Genomic DNA, 21,318 nt, shown 5'->3' with positions numbered 1-21,318 from the left:
AGATTTTGCAAGCTCAGGCAAGTCGTGGGGGTTACAGAAAGTGTGACATGAACCCAAGATCCCGGTTGAGGCTGTCCTCATGTGTGCGGAACTTGGCTATCAGTTTCTGCTCAGCGACTCTGCGTTGTCGTGTGTCGTGAAGGTCGCCTTGGAGAACGCTTACCCGAAGATCAGAGGCCGAATGCCCGTGACCGCTGAAGTGTTCCCCAACAGGAAGAGAACACTCTTGCCTGGTGATTGCCGGGCAGTGTTCATTCATCCATTGTTGTAGCATCTGCATGGTCTCCCCAATGTACCATGCCTCGGGACATCCTTTCCTGCAGCATTTCAGGTAGACAACGTTGGCCGAGTTGCAAGAATATGTACCGTGTACCTGATGGATGATGTTCTCACGTGAGATGATGGTATCCGTGTCGATGATCCGGCACATCTTGCAGAGGTTGCTGTGGCAGGGTTGTGTGGTGTCGTGGTCACTGTTCTCCTGAAGGCTGGGTAGTTTGCTGCAGACAATGGTCTGTTTGAGGTTGTGCGGTTGTTTGAAGGCAAGAAGTGGGGGTGTGGGGATGGCCTTGGCAAGATGTTCGTCTTCATCAATGACATGTTGAAGGCTCTGGAGAAGATGTCGTAGCTTCTCCGCTCCGGAGAAGTACTGGACGATGAAAGGTACTCTGTCCACTGTGTCCCGTGTTTGTCTTCTGAGGAGGTCGGTGCGGTTTTTCGCTGTGGCGTGTCGGAACTGTTGATCAATGAGTCTAGCGCTATATCCTGTTCTTATGAGGGCATCCTTCAGCGTCTGGAAGTGTCTGTTGCGATCCTCCATCTGAGCAGATCCTGTGTATATGGAGGGCTTGTCCGTAGGGGATGGCTTCTTTAACGCGTTTAGGGTGGAAGCTGGAGAAGTGGAAGCTGGAGAAGTGGAGCATCGTGAGGTTATCCGTGGGCTTGCGGTACAGTGAGGTGCTGAGGTGACCGTCCTTGATGGAGATGCGTGTGTCCAAGAATGCAACCGATTCCGGAAAGTAGTCCATGGTGAGTCTGATGGTGGGATGGAACTTGTTGATGTCGTCATAGAGTTGTTTCAGTGATTGTTCACCATGAGTCCAAAGGAAGAAAATGTCATCAATGTATCTAGTGTATAGCATCGGTTGAAGTTCCTGTACGGTGAAGAGGTCTTGTTCGAGCCTGTGTATGAAGATGTTGGCATATTGAGGTGGGAATTTGGTCCCCATGGCTGTTCCGTGTAGCTGGATGAAGAACTGGTTGTTGAAGGTGAACATGATGTAGAGATGCCGGCGTTGGACTAGGGTAAACACAATAAGGAGTCTAACAACACCAGGTTAAAGTCCAATAGGTTTATTTGGTAGCAAACGCCACGAGCTTTCGGAGCGCTGCTCCTTCATCAGGTGAGTGGGAGATCTGCTCATAAACAGCAAACAGGGCATATAAAGACACAAACTCAATTTACTGAATAATGATTGGAATGAGAGTCTTTACAGCTAATCAAGTCTTAAAGGTATAGACAGTGTGAGTAGAGAGAGCATTAGCACAGGTTAAAGAGATGTGTATTGTCTCCAGACAGGACAGCCAGTGAGACTTTGCAAGTCCAGGCAAGTTGTGGGAGTTACAGATAGTGTGACATGAACCCAAGATCCCGGTTAAGGCCGTCCTCATGTGTGCGGAAACTGGCTATCAGTCTCTGCTCAGCGACTCTGCGCTGTCGTGTGTTGTGAAGGCCGCCTTGGAGAATGCTTACCCTAATATCAGAGGCCGAATGCCCGTGACCTGGACTTGCAAAGTCTCACTGGCTGTGCATCTGGAGACAGGCAATTGTCAGCGTTGAGTATTGAGGCAGTTGCAGCAATGCCATTGTAGTGGGGGATGCTGGTGTAGAGTGCCGAGACATGCATTGTGACGAGGAGTGCTCCTGGTTCAACTGCTCCTTGTGTGCTGAGTTTCTGTAGGAAGTCCGTAGTGTCGCGACAAAAGCTGTGGGTTCTTTGTACAATGGGTTTCAGGATGCCCTCGACGTAGCCGGAGAAGTTCTCGCACAGGGTCCCATTGCCCGATACGATGGGACGGCCGGGTGTGTTTGCCTTGTATATCTTCGGGAGGCAGTAGAGATCTCCAACACGGTGAGTACGTGGGATGAGAGCACGGAGGGTGCTCTGAAGGTCCAGATCAAAGGTCTTGATCAGTCTGTTGAGTTGACGGGTGTGTTCTTTGGTCGGATCTGCGGGTAACTGTCTGTAGTGTTCCTCGTTGTTTAGTTGTCGGTACACTTCTTTGCAGTAATCCGTTCTGTTCAGTATGACGATGGCCCCTCCTTTGTCTGCTGGTTTGATGACAATGTTGCGGTTGGTCTTGAGAGCGCGGATGGCGTTGCATTGTGCTTGCATGGAAAGAGTCGAATTGGACTCCTCCGGAAGGCTGCTGCCCTCGACTTGACATGTATGCCCAAGCCGTCAGGAGGTGCGTCAACACCAGATTCATCAGCCGCACTCACAAGACAGCCCAGAACATCACCCAAGCCGTCACCCAACGCAACGCCATCCGCACTCTCAAGACCAATGCATCGAAATGGATATCATCATCTCATGTGAGAACACCATCCACCAGGTACACAGTACATACTCTTGTGACTCAGCCAATGTTGTCTACCTGATACGATGCAGGAAAGGATGTCCCGAGGCATCGTACATTGGGGAGACCATGCAGACACTACGACAATAGATGAATGAACACCGCTCGACAATCACCAGGCAAGAGTGTTCTCTTCCTGCTGGGGAACACTTCAGTGGTCACGGGCATTCGGCCTCTGATCTTCGGGTAAGCGTTCTCCAAGGTGGCCTTCACGACACACGACAACGCAGAGTTGCTGAGCAGAAACTGATAGCCAAATTCTGCACACGAGGCTGGCCTCAACCGGGATCTTGGGTTCATGTCACACTATATGTAACCCCCACGACTTGACTGGGCTTGCAAAATCTCACTAACTGTCCAGTCTGGAGACAATACACATCTCTTTAACCTGTGCTTAACGCACTCTCCAATCACGTTGTCTGTACCTTTAAGACTTGATTACCTGTAAAGACTCGCATTCCAACCATTATTTTGTAAATTGAGTTTGTGTTTTTATATGCCCTGTTTGTGCACAGAACTCCCACTTACCTGACGAAGGAGCAGTGCTCCAAAAGCTAGTGGCTTTTGCTACCAAATAAACCTGTTGGACTTTAACCTGGTGTTGTGAGACTTCTTACTCTGTTGCCTGCCAGCCAGCCGCCCCATTCTGTATGTGGGTCACAGAACCAGGTTTCTCAATTCCTCGGAGCATATTGTGGCTTTAGCTATCGAAGGAGCCTTTCTCTGCTGTGCTTTCCTCTGCCACCATCTCAGGCACCTATCAACTGTGTTCCACGTAGAAACTATGTGGAGAGGCTAAACGTAAAGATTACACACAGTGCAATACTATTACATTTAGCCTGTTTGTTTCAAATTCATTGGTTACTTTAGCAATTAGTTAACCTTTTATTTTCAAGATGGCCAAGTCTGCATTAGAGACCTTGGTACAAGTGTGTGAAGCATTCATATACTATAAGGTTCATATAATATAAGGTTCATATACTATAAGGTTCATATACTATAAGGTTCATATAATATAAGGTTCATATAAGGTTCATACACTATAAGGTTCATACACTATAAGATTCATACACTATAAGGTTCATACACTATAAGGTTCATACACTATAAGGTTCATGTACTATAAGGTTCATGTCATGACATCATTTCCAAGCTCTTGATGTACTTTCAAAATTGTTCTCAACACTGAATGGACCCTCGTTCATCGTACTTTTCATTAAAAATAATTGTGCGTGGTGTTTTAAAATTAACACCACTGTACAATTGAGCATTTAGGAGATTTGAAAATCTTGTTTACTTTGTGTTTAGCTCCCTCTGCTAATCTTTACTGCACTGAGCCAATTAATGGTGTACTTTGGCTTGAGATGGAGATTCCCATGCCAGCAGCTGTCCTTTTTGTGGTAGAACAGAGGGCCATCCAGCTGTTACACATTCATTCCCATAACACATCGTTTGCCCATTTGGCCTAATCATGTCTGCTTTGAATTCAATTCATGAAATTATCATTTCAACCATGATATTTATTTTTTCAATGCTTTTTGGCAATCCACCTCTGAGGAGTGTTACATTTGCAACATAGTCTGAAGGTATTTGCACCACTACATTGGATGCAGAATGGTTTCAGGATATATTGTGATTTGAAAAATCAACCTTGACGCAGTTGGTTGCACATTTGTTTCTGAGTAAGGTGAATATGAGATTAAATTTCAGCAAAATGAGCTCATAATCCATCCTGACGTTCCAGTGTCATACTCGGGGAGTGCTGCACTGTTGGAATCACCATCGTTCGGATGAGAGCTTAAATCAAGACCCAAGGGTCTTTACGGGATATGGGCATAGTGGGGTAAAATGGTGTAAGGGGTGGATGATGAGCCATAACAAACAGAGAATGCTGGAAAAACTCAACAGGTCTGACAACATTCGTAGGGAGAGAAAACAGAGTTAATGTTTCGAGTCTGCTTAGCCCTTCATCTAAACTAAGAGAGGGAGAAAATCTGTTGGACATTATACTGTAGCTGGAAGAGATTACAACAAAAGAGTAGCAATCATAAGAACAAGAGATACGGGATAGGGGAGGGGGCGCAGAGGTGAAAGTGGCAGGCGAGGGGGAAGGAGTGTTTTTGCATTGAGACTAAAATGTATGGGATATAGAAAAAAGGGGTTAAGGTGGAGGAGAAAGGTTGCAGTTTTAAGTTGTTCAACTCAATGTTCAGTCCTGAGGGCTGTAACATGTCTAACTGGAGGATGAGGTGGTGCATCTCCAGTTTGCGGTGGGCTTCACTGGAGCATGGCAGCAGGTCAAGGACGGACAAGTGGACATGGGAGCAAAGTGCTGAATTAAAATGGCAAGCAAGAGGGAGGTTGGGGTCATGCTTGCAGACTGAATGACGGTGTTCCACAGAGCAGTCACCCAGTCTGCACTTAGTCTCCCCAGTGTAGAGGCGATTACATTGGGAGCAGCAAATACAGTAGACCAGATAGAAGGAAGTGCAAGTGAAATGCTGCTTAACCTGAAAGGTGTGTTTGGGGCCTTAAATGGTGAGGAAGATAAAGGGGCAGGAGTTGTACCTTCTGTAATCTTGTTCTTAAGATTGCTATACCGTTGTTGCAGTCTCTTCTAACTACACTACAACTTCTAACAGATTTTCCCATTCTCAGTTCTGAAGACGAGCCAAACGGACGTGAAATGTTTACTCTGTTTTTTCTCCCTACAGATGCTGCCAGACCTGCTGAGCTTTTCCAGCATTCTCTTTTTCAGGTCCCAGCACCCGCAGTGTAGTGCTGATTTTAGATCAGCCATGTTCTGTTCAAATGGCAGAGCAGGCACAACAGTTTGAATGGTCTACTCCTGCTCCTATTTCCGATGTTCCTAAGCTCCTAGCTGCCCTCTCAGATCGGAGGGGCGGGGTTGGGGGGTGGGGGGGGTTGAGGATCCCATGGTACAACTTGAGGAAGAATAGGGCAATTCTGGTGAACATTCACTCCTTGAACAAAATCACCAAAACAGGTTGCCTAATTGCTGTTTTGTGTGATCTTGCTGTGCACATATTTGGTGTTATGTTTTCCTACAAAACAATAGTGAAAACAGTTAAGCATGTCAGGATGTTTTGAGGCCAGTAAAGACATTGTCGGAGCTAAAAGGAAATTCGGACACAGTGTCCGCGAGCGATGGATCCTTTATTGCCTTCTTATCAATAAGAAGGGGAGAACTGAAGAATTTCTAAGGCTTCTTCAGTCTGCTCTGCTCAGTTGTGTACAGTTAGTCTTTTTTATAGGGCATAACTTTGAGTAGAAGTAATTGTTTCTAGTCATGCACGCCGGTAAATTATTTACACATGATAGAAAGAGATAGGCCCGAGACAATAACTGTTTAATCGCGTCCCATCGGTAATGTCATAATCATTAGTGGTAGATGGATGGAATGTCCGTTCAGACAATGGTCACTTAATCATGTCTTTTATTACAGTTTCAGTGCTGTTAAAAACAACATTCAGCTATGTCCTGTTGATAGATATAGTGAAACATCCTGTTTGTCTGCATTGACTGTTTCATGTGGATATGCAGAGACAGTAAGAGTTTTAACAACACCAGGTTAAAGTCCAACAGGTTTATTTGGTAGCAAATGCCATTAGCTTTTGGAGCACTGCTCCTTCGTCAGATGGAGTGGAAATCTGCTCTCAAACAGGGCACAGAGACACAAAATCAAGTTACTTGAAATGGATCGGGAAAGGAGAAATAATCAGCATTTCTGATTGTGCCCTGATTTGTCTCCCTTCCATACTCAGCAGGGGGCTTAAGGAGAAAACAGAGTGCATGGGGTGGGGGAGGATTGAAAATTCTGCCGTGCATATTGAGGCTGAGTGTATTAGCATTAAATTCCTTTGTTCACTCTAACTTGCTAACCTTAAATATATTTATGCTTCAGTTAATGTAGTGCACTGCAGAGTTTAATTTACAAAAAGGCGGCACAGTGGCTAGCACTACTGCCTCACAGCACCAGGGACCCAGGTTCGATTCCAGCTTTGGGTCACTGTGTGGACTTTGCACATTCTCCCCGTGTCTGCGTGGGTTTCCTCCGGGTGCTCCGGTTTCCTCCCACAAAGATGTGCTGGTTAGGTTGATTGACCATCGATGGATGGGGCGAGCTGGTAAAATCACCCCCTTAGTTTTTTTTTTGGAATGTCTCCAAGGAGGTAGAGAATAAGGCTGTTTGATGTGGATGTGTGCGATTAAAGAATAGCCACAGGGGAGAATGATGTGTTTAGATCAGATTGTGTTCAGGCAAGCTCTGATGTGTGATCAAGAAGTGAAACCATGGCCTCTTTTGGAAATTGTACTTTGTACACACAGTGGGTGAAGCTTTATGTGTAACTAACCCAGCCATGGTCATTATCACCTCTAGCTTCTGTTCTGTTCTGTTGGTTAGTAACGGTCATGTTGTTTCCACCAATCTCCAACCTTACAGCTCGGCTCAAATCGTATTGCAGAAAGTCAAAACTATGAATCAAGTAACACTGAAATGAATCCTGCGCTGTAATTTCATAAATGTATTGGACAATGGAGGTAATTTTGAACTTTGTTGCTGGAGTGGGTCACCTGCCTGTAACAAGATGTGCCCAGTATTCATTTCAATGAAAATCAGTGGATTCGGGAATAGTTGTATAGTCTGTTCCAGCAGATTAGCGGGTAGGCAGTGAAGATTAAAATTACTCTTTTTTCAACTTGACAATTCGTTTCGGATAAAATCTCAGCTTTCTAAAAATATAGGAAAGGACCAATCATTTCTGTTCTTTCAATTTGTAAATGTAACTTTGAACAGAATTGTTTTTATTTGGTTGCCATCAAACTATTTAAAATCCAATGTACCCAGCGAGAGAAGCGGGCTTTCAAGAACATTGTCGAAACATGGCAGCAAGAATTCAGTAGTGAACTTGTAATGCAAGAGGAATGTAGATGCAAATGTTATGTTCCCTTCCTGCTATTTTAAACTCTCTTAAAGTGTGAGGGTGCCTGGAGGCTGTTTAAAATTGTGAACATTAATTGGGCCTCATACACACAGAGTCCTTCATTAATTCCCCTCCACTTCATACTGTTATTCACCCATCCCCACGAAGGAAGCCATCGGCCCAATGAACCTGCGCTGACAACAATCCCATCCAGGCCCTATCCCCATAACCCCATGTATTTACTCTGCTATTATTGCTCCTAATATTAAGGGTCAAATTAGCATGGCCAATCCACCTACCACACACATCTTTGGAGTGTGGGAGGAAACTGGAGCACCTTGAGGAAACCCACACAGACACAGGGAGAACGTGCAAACTCCAAATAGACAGTCATCCAAAGCCAGAATTGAACCCGGGTTCCTGACTCTGTGAGGCAGCAGTGCTAACCACTGTGCCACCCATTTACGATGCCATTTGGTTCAGGGCACAACATCTACTCAATATCTAATACACTGCTCTATAAATATGGTCTAACTCCCAGCCACAGATGCTCTGGACTGTAACCGTGGAAGCTACATGTCTGAATAGTCAACTCATTGGGGCGGGGGGGGGGGGGAATTTTCCAGTCCCGCCTGCCATGGGAATCGTAGTAGGCGGGGGGGGCAGACCACGCAAAGGTCTGTTGACCTCGAGTGGGATTTTCTGCTTTTGGGGCGAACACGGCCTGAAAATCCCACCCATGATTGGGATATGTCATCACATTCCTTACTAGGAGTTTTACACTCCTGACTGCTATTAAATAATAGAATTGTAGAATCACAACACGGAAGGAGGCCATTTAGTCCATCATGCACTGCTAGCTCTTTAAAAAGAACCATTCATCCTTACTCTTTCATCATAAGCCTTATTAGGTTATTATCTAATTTAATTCTGAAACATCCCACCGAATCTTCTTTCAGCATCCTTTCAGATACTGTTAGATCATAAGTTTGCTGTTTGGGAATTTAAAAAATCCCTATCTTTCCTCTGCTTCTCTTGCTAATGGCCTTACTTCTGTGCCCTTTGGTTACTGATCCTTCTGCCAGCAGAAACAGTTTCTCCTTATTGGGTCTACCAAAACCTGATTTTTAATCAGTAAGGGAATCATGTGGGGACAAGGGGAAAGTGAGGTTGAGGATTATCACATCAGATCAGTCATGATCTTATTGAATGGTGGAGCAGACTCGATGGGCTGAATGGCCTACTTCTGCGCCTATGTCTTATGATCTTACAAGCCCAAGTGCCCTTTCACCTCACAAATGAAGTGAAGATATGAATAGGCAAAACTGCAAATTTTCAAGACGTGGAGATTGTAAACAAACAAAAAAAATTGGCAAAGTTTCTCATGCGGACTTTTGGAAATTGAATCAGTTCATAAAATCCATTTGCTCCTTGCTTTTACATTGCGGCATGTAGTGATATCTTGCTGCTTCTGCAGTCTCTTATCTCTATAGCTGAAAGTTACATTTGTGCCAGTATTTTCTCATAAGGAATTATAGAATATTCACTGCTCTGTGTTTATGTTTTATATTTCTTTTGCGGAAAACGTGTTTTTTTTCAAATCCACAGACTGAATGCATGATTGAACTGGGATTGACTTAATTGACTGAAACTGAGTTCATCTATAAAAAGTGAAGGCAAAACTCCTTGGGAATCTTTGAGAATTATTCTTTGTTTGTGCATTCTTATTCTCCTGTAAGTGAAAATCAAAAATCTGAGAGACAGGGCTGATGTGATTCATTGATACTGATTCCATTGGAGCCCTAATTCTCAGATAGCTTTGGATTAACAACATTAAAAAATATATATTTTTAAAAATTTGTGTTTAATTTAAAAACAGCAAAGAGAAGAAACATGAGGTGAAGAATAATTCGACCATTAAGGCCTTCCAGAAAACTTCAATAAAAATATCGGAAAGAGGAAGGGGTTTTCAGATAAAACAACCAATTCGATTACCTAACAAGATCATTTCTCCTATCTCAATCCTAGATCAGTAATTGAGCTAGTTCCTGGTTTAGTGCACCATTTAACATTGATCTGATTTTTACTGTCACAATTAAGGCAAAAATCTTGCCAACAGAACCTTTCTTGACCACCAGATACCCGAGAATGATTTACATGATTGAGGATTTTTAAAAAGTGACACTGTTGTCATGTAGGAAACACCGACAGGCAAGTTGCACACACAGCAAGATCCTGTCAAACAGCAATGACGCAGTATTCTGATATTCGTTTTGTGATTTGAGGGCTAAATACTGGGTGGAGTACCAGGGAAAGCCCCCTTGCTCTTTGAATAGTACCATGAGATATTTCACGTGTGCATGTGTGGGCAGATGGAACTTCAACTTTGTGTTGCCTCTGGAAGATACTGCCTCACATATTAACCTCAAAGCTCTGGAGTGGGACTTAAGTACCTCCAATCTTCTGAGCAGAGTTGGAATACTGGCCCCTGGTTGAAATGTAGATACTGTTACTAAATGGATTAGGGTCATTACATGTTTGGTGATTAACGATACCCCTTGAGAGCCACTTGTAAAGAGCTAACATCTTCATTTAGCTGAGGTAATGAGATAAATTTCAACTTCCCATTTGATATGTTTTTGTAGTTAATAGGAGAACAAATCTGATTATTTCTGTCTTCCAACAATGGCAGTTTTAGTCTCTGCTGCTCATTAGATTATTATATGAAATAATCTCAGGAGGCTTAGGTACAGAACAATTGTTTATTAGCCAATGCGTTTGGAGAATACCACCTCAGAGAAAAGCCTCTGAAGTGGACTGTACCCCACTGAAAAACTCTGAGACATTTAGGGGGGCGATTCGCCCAAAAAAGTTCTAAGTGTTGAATTGGCGCGAAAAATGGTGTAAATCATGATTGTTTTTCCAGTGAGAGTTCAGACTCGAATCTCCCGCACTCTGTGTAATGGAGAGGTCACAATCGTGAATATCATTAAAAGTTTGGGGTGCGGGGCCTATTCACACTAGAGGCTGACAGTTCGGGAATTCTGCTCATGCACAGTGGCCCCGATCTGTCAGCCTGCAGTTTGCTGGCCAGCCCAGGACCCCCCCACCCCGCACTGCTGCCCTCCAGCCCCCTCCACGGCCCGATTGCGGCCACCACGACCATTCCCGGGCTAGCCCCGACTTCAGTCACAGATTGCCCAATCTCCAGGCCCCCCACCTCCCCACCCTGGCAGAACCCCCCCACGGGAGGCAGACCCCCCCCCCCCCCCCCCCCCCGGCAGACCATCACCCCCAGCCCACCCTGATTGTTGGCCTCCCTCCATCCCCAACCGATCCTAGAGCAAACAAAGAACAATACAGCACAGGAACAGGCCCTTCGGCCCTCGAAGCCCGCGCCGCTCCCTGATCCAAACTAGACCATTCTTTTGTATCCCTCCATTCCCACTCTGTTCATGTGGCTATCTAGATAAGTCTTAAACGTTCCCAGTGTGTCCGCCTCCACCACCTTGCCCGGCAGCGCATTTCAGGCCCCCACCACCCTCTGTGTAAAATACGTCCTTCTGATATCCGTGTTAAACCTCCTCCCCCCTCACTTTGAACCTATGACCCCTCGTGAACGTCACCACCGACCTGGGAAAAAGCTTCCCACCGTTCACCCTATCTATGCCTTTCATAATTTTATACACCTCAATTAGGTCACCCCTCATCCTCCGTCTTTCCAGTGGGAACAACCCCAGTTTACCCAATCTTTCCTCATAACTAAGCCCTTCCATACCAGGCAACATCCTGGTAAACCTCCTCTGCACTCTCTCTAAAGCCTCCACGTCCTTCCGGTAGTGTGGCGACCAGAACTGGGTGCAGTATTCCAAATGCGGCCGAACCAACGTTCTATACAACCGCAACATCCTGTCTGCAGACTGGCAGCGGCACCCCCCCACTGACCGCCCCACCCCCTAGACACTGCTCCCTAAGCCCCATGCCCTAAGCCTCACCCCCTTGGCACTGCCCAATGCCAAGTGGGCTGTGCCAAGGGGCCCCCTGGACATGGGCACTTTGCCTGTTGGGCAGTGCTGGGGGCACAGGCTGGCACTGCCAGGGTGCCCATGCCCAGGGGGGCACCACCTCCCATCGCCTGACCCCCTGGGGGGGCCCCTATGGCCCCTCCCTTCGCTCCAGTGGGGTTTCCCGTTAGTTCCCCGAAAGTGGGGAGCTACTCAAACCCCGCCAGAGTGAATTTGTACTGGTGGAGTAGGAGATGCTATCGGGCCCAGAGAATTCTGCCCCGGGCCCGATAATTCCATTTAAATCACATTAAAAAAAGATTAAAATTACTTACCTGGTGTTCCTGCCGGTTTCTTGTGTGGTCCCGACCGCGCTTGTATCCGGTGGTGGGAGATGCGTGTGCACTGGCAAATCCTGCAAATCGGCACACGCACATCTCCCGGCCCGACCCGACCCGCCAAAAAATTAGTGGGTCAGAATGGGAGAATCGTCCCATTATACTGTGAAAATCACATAAATATTATATTGTCTTAAATTCCAACATTGCCTGTTTTAGATTCACATTAAACAATTTACATGCCACAAGGCAGGTGTCAAGAATCATCTGTCTTCCTAATCTCTTGTTGCTGCCAAGCTTGGCCTTGCACTGCCAACTTTGAGGCCGTGTAAGAAGTTTAACAACACCAGGTTAAAGTCCAACAGGTTTATTTGGCAGCAAATGCCACTAGCTTTCGGAGCGCTGCCCCTTCGTCGGGTGGAGGGGAGATCTGCTCACAAACAGGGCATACAGAGACACAAACTCAATTTACAGAATAATGATTGGAATGCAGTCTTTACAGATAATCAAGTCTTAAAGTTACAAACAGTGTGAGTGGAGAGAGCATTAAGCACAGGTTAAGGGGATGTGTATTGTCTCCAGACAGGACAGCCAGTGAGATTCTGCAAGTCCAGGCAAGCTGTGGGGGCGACAAATAGTGTGACATGAACCCATGATCCCGGTTTAGGCCGTCCTCGTGTGCAGAACTTGGCTATCAGTTTCTGCTCCGTGACTCTACGCTGTCGTGTGTCGTGAAGGCCGCCTTGGAGAATGCTTAGCCAAAGATCAGAGGCCGAATGCCCGGCGTACAGAGGTCACCAGGCATTCAAGCCCCTGATACTAGCTGGCTGCTTAGCCACATAAGCAGTCCTTGCCACATCAACATTTCCTTTTAGCCTGATTGTGGAATTTTACTTAACCTTTCTAACAAATCCCTAGAAATCCCTTTAGTGAGTTACATAGATTCCCTAATCCCTTTTGATGAAACATTTAACCCTGAGAAATATCCCTTAATAAATCATTCTCATTATTTCCCTCTTACAATCCCAGTAAACAAGTTAAAGAGTGACCTCAATGTCTTCCATTGGTATGTCAAGAATAATAATAGTACTTTGTGAGGTACTGAGGGTGGAATCTTTCTGGCCTCATAGTCAGCCAGGGGAGGCCTGAGAAGTTGCAGCAAACCCCATTAGGGCTAGTCCGGCCTTTGGACAAGATTCCCAGGACCAGGCTGTCACCAGAATTGGCAACCCTTGCTCCATGAAAGATTGCAGGCCATTAACATAGTTAAGGCCTCAAACTAAGGCTATCTTTCTGATATTACTGGAGTTATTTTCCAGCCGCATACAGGCCTCTCACAATGTTAGGAGCCCATCAGTGCTTCCGAGACAGCCTCTCAGCAGGCAATAAGAAAACAATTGGATGCTGGTTGAAATGGCATCATCAGGGTTCTGCAAAGCTGAAAGATTGTGGCCACAGGCCACTCCACTTTGAGTTCCCTCACATTTTTTGGAGTGTTTTGTGAGAACCTTTATTTTGAGGCTCCCCCTAGGATGCAAGACTCTCAATAGTGCTCACCTGTCCAGTGGGTGCCATTCCTGCAAACTGCCCCATTATTCCTCCTGCCTCCCTATTTCTCCCACTGAGGTAATGTGCCCCCTAAAAGGCGGTGACTCTCTGAGGGCCCCATGGAGCCTGTGGAGAGGCCGTACGGGAAGCCGAATCAATTGCGAGAAAGGGCACGGGTGCTGGGATTGGGAGGAACCTCAGTTGTAGCCAGGGAGCGTAGACGTGCGTAGCAGTTCTGTTAGACCCTTATTTGTGAGTGTGTGTGTATAGCTGTTAATAAATCAACTATTGCTTGAAGCCACAACGATTTGCCTTCAAATTTATTACGCCCATCATCCTTAATTGGATGGTGAATATGGAGGCAGTCTTGCCCGCACGCCGCTGTCCCATGTGAGATGGGACCCAGAAATGGTCTCGATGCCCTTAACTTTTATAATTGCTGTATCATCAAAAGAGAAGCAAGTTACCCAGGGGTACAAACTACGGGAAGGAAAGATGAATACGTGAAGGCAAAATGGCAGAAAGTGTTAACTTAAGGCAGAGGAACAGCGTTTGTGTTTCTAAGATTGGAAACATTCTTTTACAGTTTGAAGTTATAGCTATCTAAACATCATTAATAAAATGCATTACCAATCAAGTGACTTTGGGTATATTCTCTGCAAGCCTGTGCTTAGCTGAGTCTTCATGCATTGAACAGTAAAAGACTGCTTCATTAGAATCTGCTCCTAGGCAGATACATTTGTTGTATCCACATGACTAGATGCTGCAGACAATGACAAATCACCAAATAACTTTTATAGATAATGTATATTTATTCTTTGCCAAAAGGCATGCTTTTCACTTCAGCTAGAATCAGGAAAAGCTATTTAAATGTGGAGCAGTGTAATCCTTGAAGTAAAACTTCAGTGTCTAAACAACTTAAAGTCAACTTGCTGATTAATCCTGTCATCAAGGGCCTTGTTGGTTTCTTTTCTCAAGTTCATTAACGCAATCAGGATATTTGCACACACCTAATTGCAGCCATTAAGTTCTTTCGAAAGGCGATTAGTGCGCCTTTGTCCCCAGTTGATGACACTAGGAAACAAGGACTGAATTGCATTGGAATATTTATACAAGGAGTATTTGCACTGGAAGATTTAAGATTTGAAAAGTGTTTGCTAATTTTCCTGTGGATTAATGATAATTGTGTTCGAAGCTGCGATAATTATACACCTTTTGAAAGGTGCCATATCCCCATACCACTAACTTTCACCATGAAAATATCGCCAACTCTGCACCTTCCTCAGCTCATTTAATACTGAAACCCTCATCCTTGCCTGTGATTCCTTCAGAATCAGCTAAGCCAATACTCTCCCATTTTCAACTTGATAAATTTCAGCTCGTTCAGAGCTCTGTTACCCCTATTCAAACTCACACCAAATCCAGTTCACTCTGTGCTTGCTGACCTGATTTGGCCTGAATAAAGGAACAACACGGATTTAAATCTCTCATCCTCATTTTCAAACTCTTCCTTGGCCTTGCCTCTTTCGATTCCTGTAACCAACTTCAACCTCCTAGAATTCCATGTTCTTTCAATTCTGGCCTCTTTTGCAACCCTGATTTCCTTTGCGCCACCATTAGCAGCTGCACCTATACCCTAAACTCTGGAATTTCGCCCCACCACTTCCTTTCCAACTCTGTGGTGGAACAGTGGCACAATGGTTAGCACTGTTGCCTCACAGCGCCAGGAACCCAGGTTCAATTCCGGCCTCGGGTCAGTGTGTGTGTGTGGCGTTTGCACGTTCTCCCCGTGTCTGCATGGGTTTCCTTCGGGTGCTCCGGTTTCCTCCCACACTCCAAAGATGTGCAGATTACGTGGATTGGCCATGCTAAATTGCCCCTTAGTGTCTGGGGGAACTATCAGCGTAAATACGTGGGATTAAGGGTGGAATTTGTGTCGGTGCAGACTTGATGGGCCAAATGGCCTCCTTCTGCACTGTAGAGATTCTATGATTCTATCTATATATTTTTTAAGCAGTGGTGGGCAAGTCTTTGCTTATTTCTCCACTCCTCACAGGCCTGCACCTTCCTCTTTGGCTCTTGTATGACGGTACCATTTACAATGTATTTGAGAAGCATGATGTGAAGATGCCGGCGTTGGACTGGGGTAAACACAGTAAAAAGTCTCACAACACCAGGTTAAAGTCCAACAGGTTTATTCGGTAGCACAAGCCACTAGCTTTCGGAGCGCTGCTCCTTCATCAGGTGAGTGGCATTTCAGAAATCCCACTCACCTGGTGAAGGAGCAGCGCTCCGAAAGCGAATGGCTTGTGCTACCAAATAAACCTGTTGGACTTTAACCTGGTGTTGTGAGACTTCTTACTTTGAGAAGCATGACAGGGACAACATTGCACGAGGTTGTTTCCTGTTGCCTTCATTGTGTGTGCTTAAAGGAAACACAAGTCCTCTTCTCAGAGGATCCTTCACCTGTAAGCGCTCATTGTCCCTGGAGGTGCCTCACTTTTCTGTCACCACACCAAACATTCCTGGCTCTGCCCATTGACAGTGACTCATAATTCTGAGCATGGATTCTTACCTGTGACTCTGGCAACTTGCAAAATGTCAGAGACGAATACCCCGAGGTCTCAAATTTCCTGGTACCCAATTTTCTTTAAGATGCTCCTTAAAACCGCTCTGATGTGTAGGGTCATCCAGATATGAAACATTGGCTTTATTCTCTCTCCACAGATGCTGTCAGACATGTTGAGATTTTCCAGCATTTTCTGTTTTTCTTTCAGATTCCAGCATCTGCAGTATTTTGCTTTTACCTTGAAACCTACCTTTTAGACCAAGCTCCCAATCACCTGCCCTAATGTGACCTGGTATCAGATTTTGTCAGTTAATGTTCCAACGTGAGTCCTTGGGAATGATTTCCTACATCAAAGGTGCTATATAAATGCAAGACGTTGTTGTTGAATGGCATCGTGTCTTTGCTTTCTTTAATTTCAACAGGGGCAGGCAGCCTTCCAACACTGTTTGATGGTGAAACATTGTCAGTAAGCAGTCTCCTCAAGGCATTGAATTGATGCTCACAAGCAAATGGAGAATATTAGCAATGAAATGCTGCCTTACCGAGCTGCTAAGGTGTTTAAAAGTGGAAAACACTAGAAAAAGGCAACAGGCCAGGGCATCTGATGAAAAACAGGAAGGCAAATGTGTTCAGTCACATACTGGATTTTAAAGTTTATTTATTAGTGTCATAAACATGCTTACGTTAACACTGCAATGAAGTTACTGTGAAAATCCCCCAGTCGCCACACTCCAGCGCCTGTTCGGTTACACTGAGGGAGAATTTAGCATGGCCAATGCACCTAACCAGCACATCATTCAACTGCGGGAGGAAACCGGAGCACCCGGAGGAAACCCACACAGACAACGTGCAGACTCCGCACAGACAAGCTGGGAATTGAACCCGGATCCCTGGTGCTATGAGGCAGCAGTGCTAACCACTGTGCCACTATGCTGCCCAGTAAAACCAGACATGCAAAGATATTAAGCAACTAATTGTGTTGTTGGAGGATACAGGAATTGGGTCCAATTTGCACATTAAATCTAAGATGTCCACACTTGCCATTAGTTTCAAGAATGCCTCTGATTTGAGAAATTATAGCTTTCCAAACATTATTTCCAATAATAAAGTGGGAATGTTCCATGTGTTTGCATGGCTTCACTTTGATTTTATCGGGAAGATTAAACATGGTTAACCTGCTAAACTAAAGGACTTGGGAAATGTCATCCTTTAAACATCTGTATGCAAATATTTCACGCTAATTTCTTATTAGCTTATATAATTTCAGTGGCACATAATTAGCTTTTATAATTTTGCAATAAAAAATTATATCTTCCCTCTTGTGTGAATAAGTCAATGTCTTCATGCACCAAATCCTTCCATTGTTCAATCAGTGTACAATCTGTTTGATAGGAGTAATGAATTTGGTCTGTATACATCAGTGCTTCTCGACCTTCAATTAAAATATTTTGTTTTATTTTGCAGATGTACATTCAGACAACAACCCTTACCATTTCCATGAGTTTAAGTGCTTCTGTATCTCTAGGCATGCTGTACATGCCTAAGGTTTATATTATCATCTTTCATCCAGAGCAGAATGTGCAAAAACGTAAGCGTAGCTTCAAGGCGGTGGTGACTGCAGCCACAATGTCAAGTAAACTGTCACAAAAAGCAAGTGACAGACCAAATGGAGAGGTCAAGACTGAACTCTGTGAAAGCCTTGAAACCAATAGTAAGTACAGTTTTAATCATGTACTGTTCTTGCACACAATGAACACAAATAGAGGGCTCTTAAAAATCTCTGTCATCTGGCCTCCACTGGTTTATTGGTTGTGAGGCATTTTGATTTCAGAAACATAACAAAGCATAAAGCTATCACGTTGTCATCCGCACATTGCCAGGTTGTCAGACTGCACGAAGTGGGCAGACTGAGAGAATCAGAGATGGCATCTGTGAGCTTTACAGCACGTCACAGTACTGAAATTGGCCTTGTAAAAAATGAATGTGTGGAAAGATGAAAGAGAAAGAAATGCTGGATCTGTGCATTTGTTGGAAAATGTCATGATTAACCAGGTTTCCATGTTGTTTAGTTATTTCTGTCCCAAATCTTTTGAATGGCATCAGAAGAGTTTCCGACTGACGCCAATCAGGGGAACCAATACATACTTACTTGCCAGCAATCCTTATGGTCAGAATGCCGATGCTGGTCACGTCCTGAAGCCTCCAGCCTTGGCACAGTGCGGGAGTGGCCAAGCCACATCTTCTTACGGCACTAGCTGTATTCAGGGGAATTTTAATCTCCCAGAAGGTTGTGTTGATTGTACTATTTCTAGTCCTGTTTCACAGAAGAAAATATGATTTCCAGCAACCACATTTATTAAGTGTCCCTTGGCCAGTATTTCAAAATCAAATCACTTGCAATTCCTTGAATGAACAGGCTGAGATGAAGGGGAAATCACATGGGTTTAAGATTGCCTGGAGATGTCAAACTGCAAGACTGCATAGTAACAGTGCTAACCCCTCCATCACCCTCAACAGTGTTCACACTCTTGCTCATCCCCCTACAGTGTTCACCCCCCTCCCTCATCCCTGTCCTTCACCTCCCTGACAATGTTCACCCCCCTGACAGTACTCACCCCTCTCTCTCACCCTCAACAGTGTTCACATCATCCCTCATGCCCTGACAGAGATCATCCCCCTACCTCACCCCTTGACAGTGTTCATCACCCTCCCTCACTCTCTGACAGTGCTAACCCCTCTCTCACTCCCTGACAGAGTTCACCCCCTCTCTCACCCTACCTCCCTCACCCCCCTCCCTCACCCCCATGACAGTGTTCACCCCTTCCCTCACCCCACCTCCCTCACCCCCTCCCTCAACCCCCATGACAGTATTCACCCTCTCCTTCCCCCCACTTCCCTCATCCCCCACCTCACCCCCCATGACAGTGTCCACTCCCGTTTCTCACCCCCTCCCTTATCCCCAGCCCTCACCCCTGACAGTATTCACCCACCTCCCTCACTCCCCCTGACGGTGTTCACCCCCTCCCCCCCTTCCCCCCCCCCATGTGTTCACCCTCTCCCTCCCTCACCCCCCAAGTGTTCACCCCCTCCCTCCCTCACCCCCCAAGTGTTCACCCCCTCCCTCCCTCCCCCCCAAGTGTTCACCCCTTCCCCCCCTCCCCAAGTGTTCACCCCCTCCCCCACTCCCCTCCCCCCAAGTGTTCACCCCCTCCCTCCCCCCAAGTGTTCACCCCCTCCCTCCCCCAAGTGTTCACCCCCTCCCTCCCTCCCCCCCAAGTGTTCACCCCTTCCCCCCCTCCCTCCCCCAAGTGTTCACCCCCTCCCTCCCTCCCCCCCAAGTGTTCACCCCATCCCTCCATAAGACCTAGGAGCGGAAGTAAGGCCATTCGGCCCATCGAGTCCACTCCACCATTCAATCATGGTTGATTTCAACTCCATTTACCCGCTCTCTCCCCATAGCCCTTAATTCCTCGAGAAATCAAGAATTTATCAATTTCTGTCTTGAAGACGCTTAACGTCTCGGCCTCCACAGCCCTCTGTGGCAATGAATTCCACAGACCTGCCACTCTCTGGCTGAAGAAATTTCTCCTCATCTCTATCCTAAAGTGACTCCCTTTTATTCTAAGGCTGTGCCCCCGCGTCCTAGTCTCCCCTGTTAATGGAAACAACTTCCCTACGTCCATCCTATCTAAGCCGTTCATTATCTTGTAAGTTTCTATTAGATCTCCCCCCAACCTCCTAAACTCCAATGAATACAATCCCACGATCCTCAGACGTTCATCGTATGTCAGGCCTACCATTCCCGGGATCATCCGTGTGAATCTCCGCTGGACCCGCTCCAGTGCCAGTATGTCCTTCCTGAGGTGTGGCCCAAAATTGCTCACAGTACTCCAAATGGGGCCTAACCAGTGCTTTATAAAGCCTCAGAAGTACATCCCTGCTTTTGTATTCCAAGCCTCTTGAGATAAATGACAACATTACATTTGCTTTCTTAATTACGGGCTCAACCTGCAAGTTTACCTTTAGAGAATCCTGGACTAGGACTCCCAAGTCCCTTTGCACTTTAGCATTATGAATTTTGTCACCGTTTAGAAAATAGTCTATGCCTCTATTCTTTTTTCCTCCCCCCCCCCCAAGTGTTAACCCCCTCCCTCCCTCCCCCCCAAGTATTCACCCCCTCTCTCCCTCCCCGCCAAGTGTTCACCCCCTCCCTCAACCACTGACAGGGTTCGCTCTCCCCCCGCGCCACTGCCCCCCCCCCGCCCCCCCGCGCCCCCCCCCTCCCCCCTCCACTGCCCCCCCCCCCCCGCCCCCCCGCGCCCCCCCCCCCCCCCCCTCCCCCCTCCCCCCTCACCCCCCCTGACAGTAAGAAGTCTCACAACACCAGGTTAAAGTCCAACGGGTTCATTTGGAATCATGAGCTTTTGGAGCGCTGCTCCTTCACCAGGCGGGACAGTGTAAGTGTTCACCCTCCCTCACCCCCACAGACAGTGTTCACCCACCTCCCTCACTCCCCCTGACGGTGTTCACCCTCCTCCCTTGCTCCCCCTGACGGTGTTCACTCTCCTCCCTCACTTCCACTGACAGAGTTCACATCCTCCCTCATTCTGTGACTCTGTGCACCCCCCCTCACCCCCCCTGACAGTGTTCAGCCCCAACCTTCACTCCCAGACAGTGTTTTAGTAACTAGCCTAAGAAAACAATCTGCCATCCAAATTAATAGGGTAGATCTTGGACTTGTGCGATGATTAAAGCGGCGGCAGCGAGTGGATGGCTGATTTCACAGCTTCCCTGTGACTGTAATGGAAATAAAATGGGCTGCCACCTCCCCATTACCCATTTTACACTGTTGAGCAAAGTCAAGATTTACCCCCTTGAAGATAGGCAGATGAGTTGTGGGCAGAGATCTGTCGAGAGAAATCCAATTGGCAGCTTCTGATGTTTATAACTAAGAGTTAAGCTTCGCTTTCATTGTTGGTCATATTAGATTATTGATGTATAATTATTCCCAGCTCTCTATTCTAATCTTTAAGTAATTATGTGAGCATTTAGGAATTTCTGCAATGAGTATTCTGTAATTGTGTCATTAAAAGAACAAAATATTTTAAAGGCTGGAAGGGGTCAGTTCATTTTATATCTGTAAACTGCTCATCCACTGTTCTTGGCAGCAATAATTTCCAAGTACCATACTCTTCCTCAGTGAGCAAAAGTGCCTATTATATAGGCCATCTGAAAATTAGGAGAATCTTTTAATCCAATTTTTTTATATAATC

At 46.0% G+C, this 21,318-nt stretch overlaps 1 protein-coding gene across 1 annotated transcript in view; it reads left to right on the top strand.

Annotated features, from left to right (window-relative positions):
• LOC144499224 (metabotropic glutamate receptor 8-like) overlaps window positions 1–21,318 on the top strand; it is a 472,228-nt gene that overhangs the window by 391,601 nt on the left and 59,309 nt on the right. The window contains exon 9 of the mRNA XM_078221343.1: window positions 17,510–17,756. Within this exon, the coding sequence (XP_078077469.1) occupies window positions 17,510–17,756 (247 nt within the window). The remainder of the gene's footprint in view (window positions 1–17,509; window positions 17,757–21,318) is intronic.

This window comes from Mustelus asterias, chromosome 9 (assembly GCF_964213995.1).
Source record: "Mustelus asterias chromosome 9, sMusAst1.hap1.1, whole genome shotgun sequence".
NCBI lineage: Eukaryota > Metazoa > Chordata > Chondrichthyes > Carcharhiniformes > Triakidae > Mustelus > Mustelus asterias.
The sequence above is the reverse complement of the archived record's forward strand: the minus strand, read 5'-3'. Positions and strand labels throughout refer to the sequence as shown.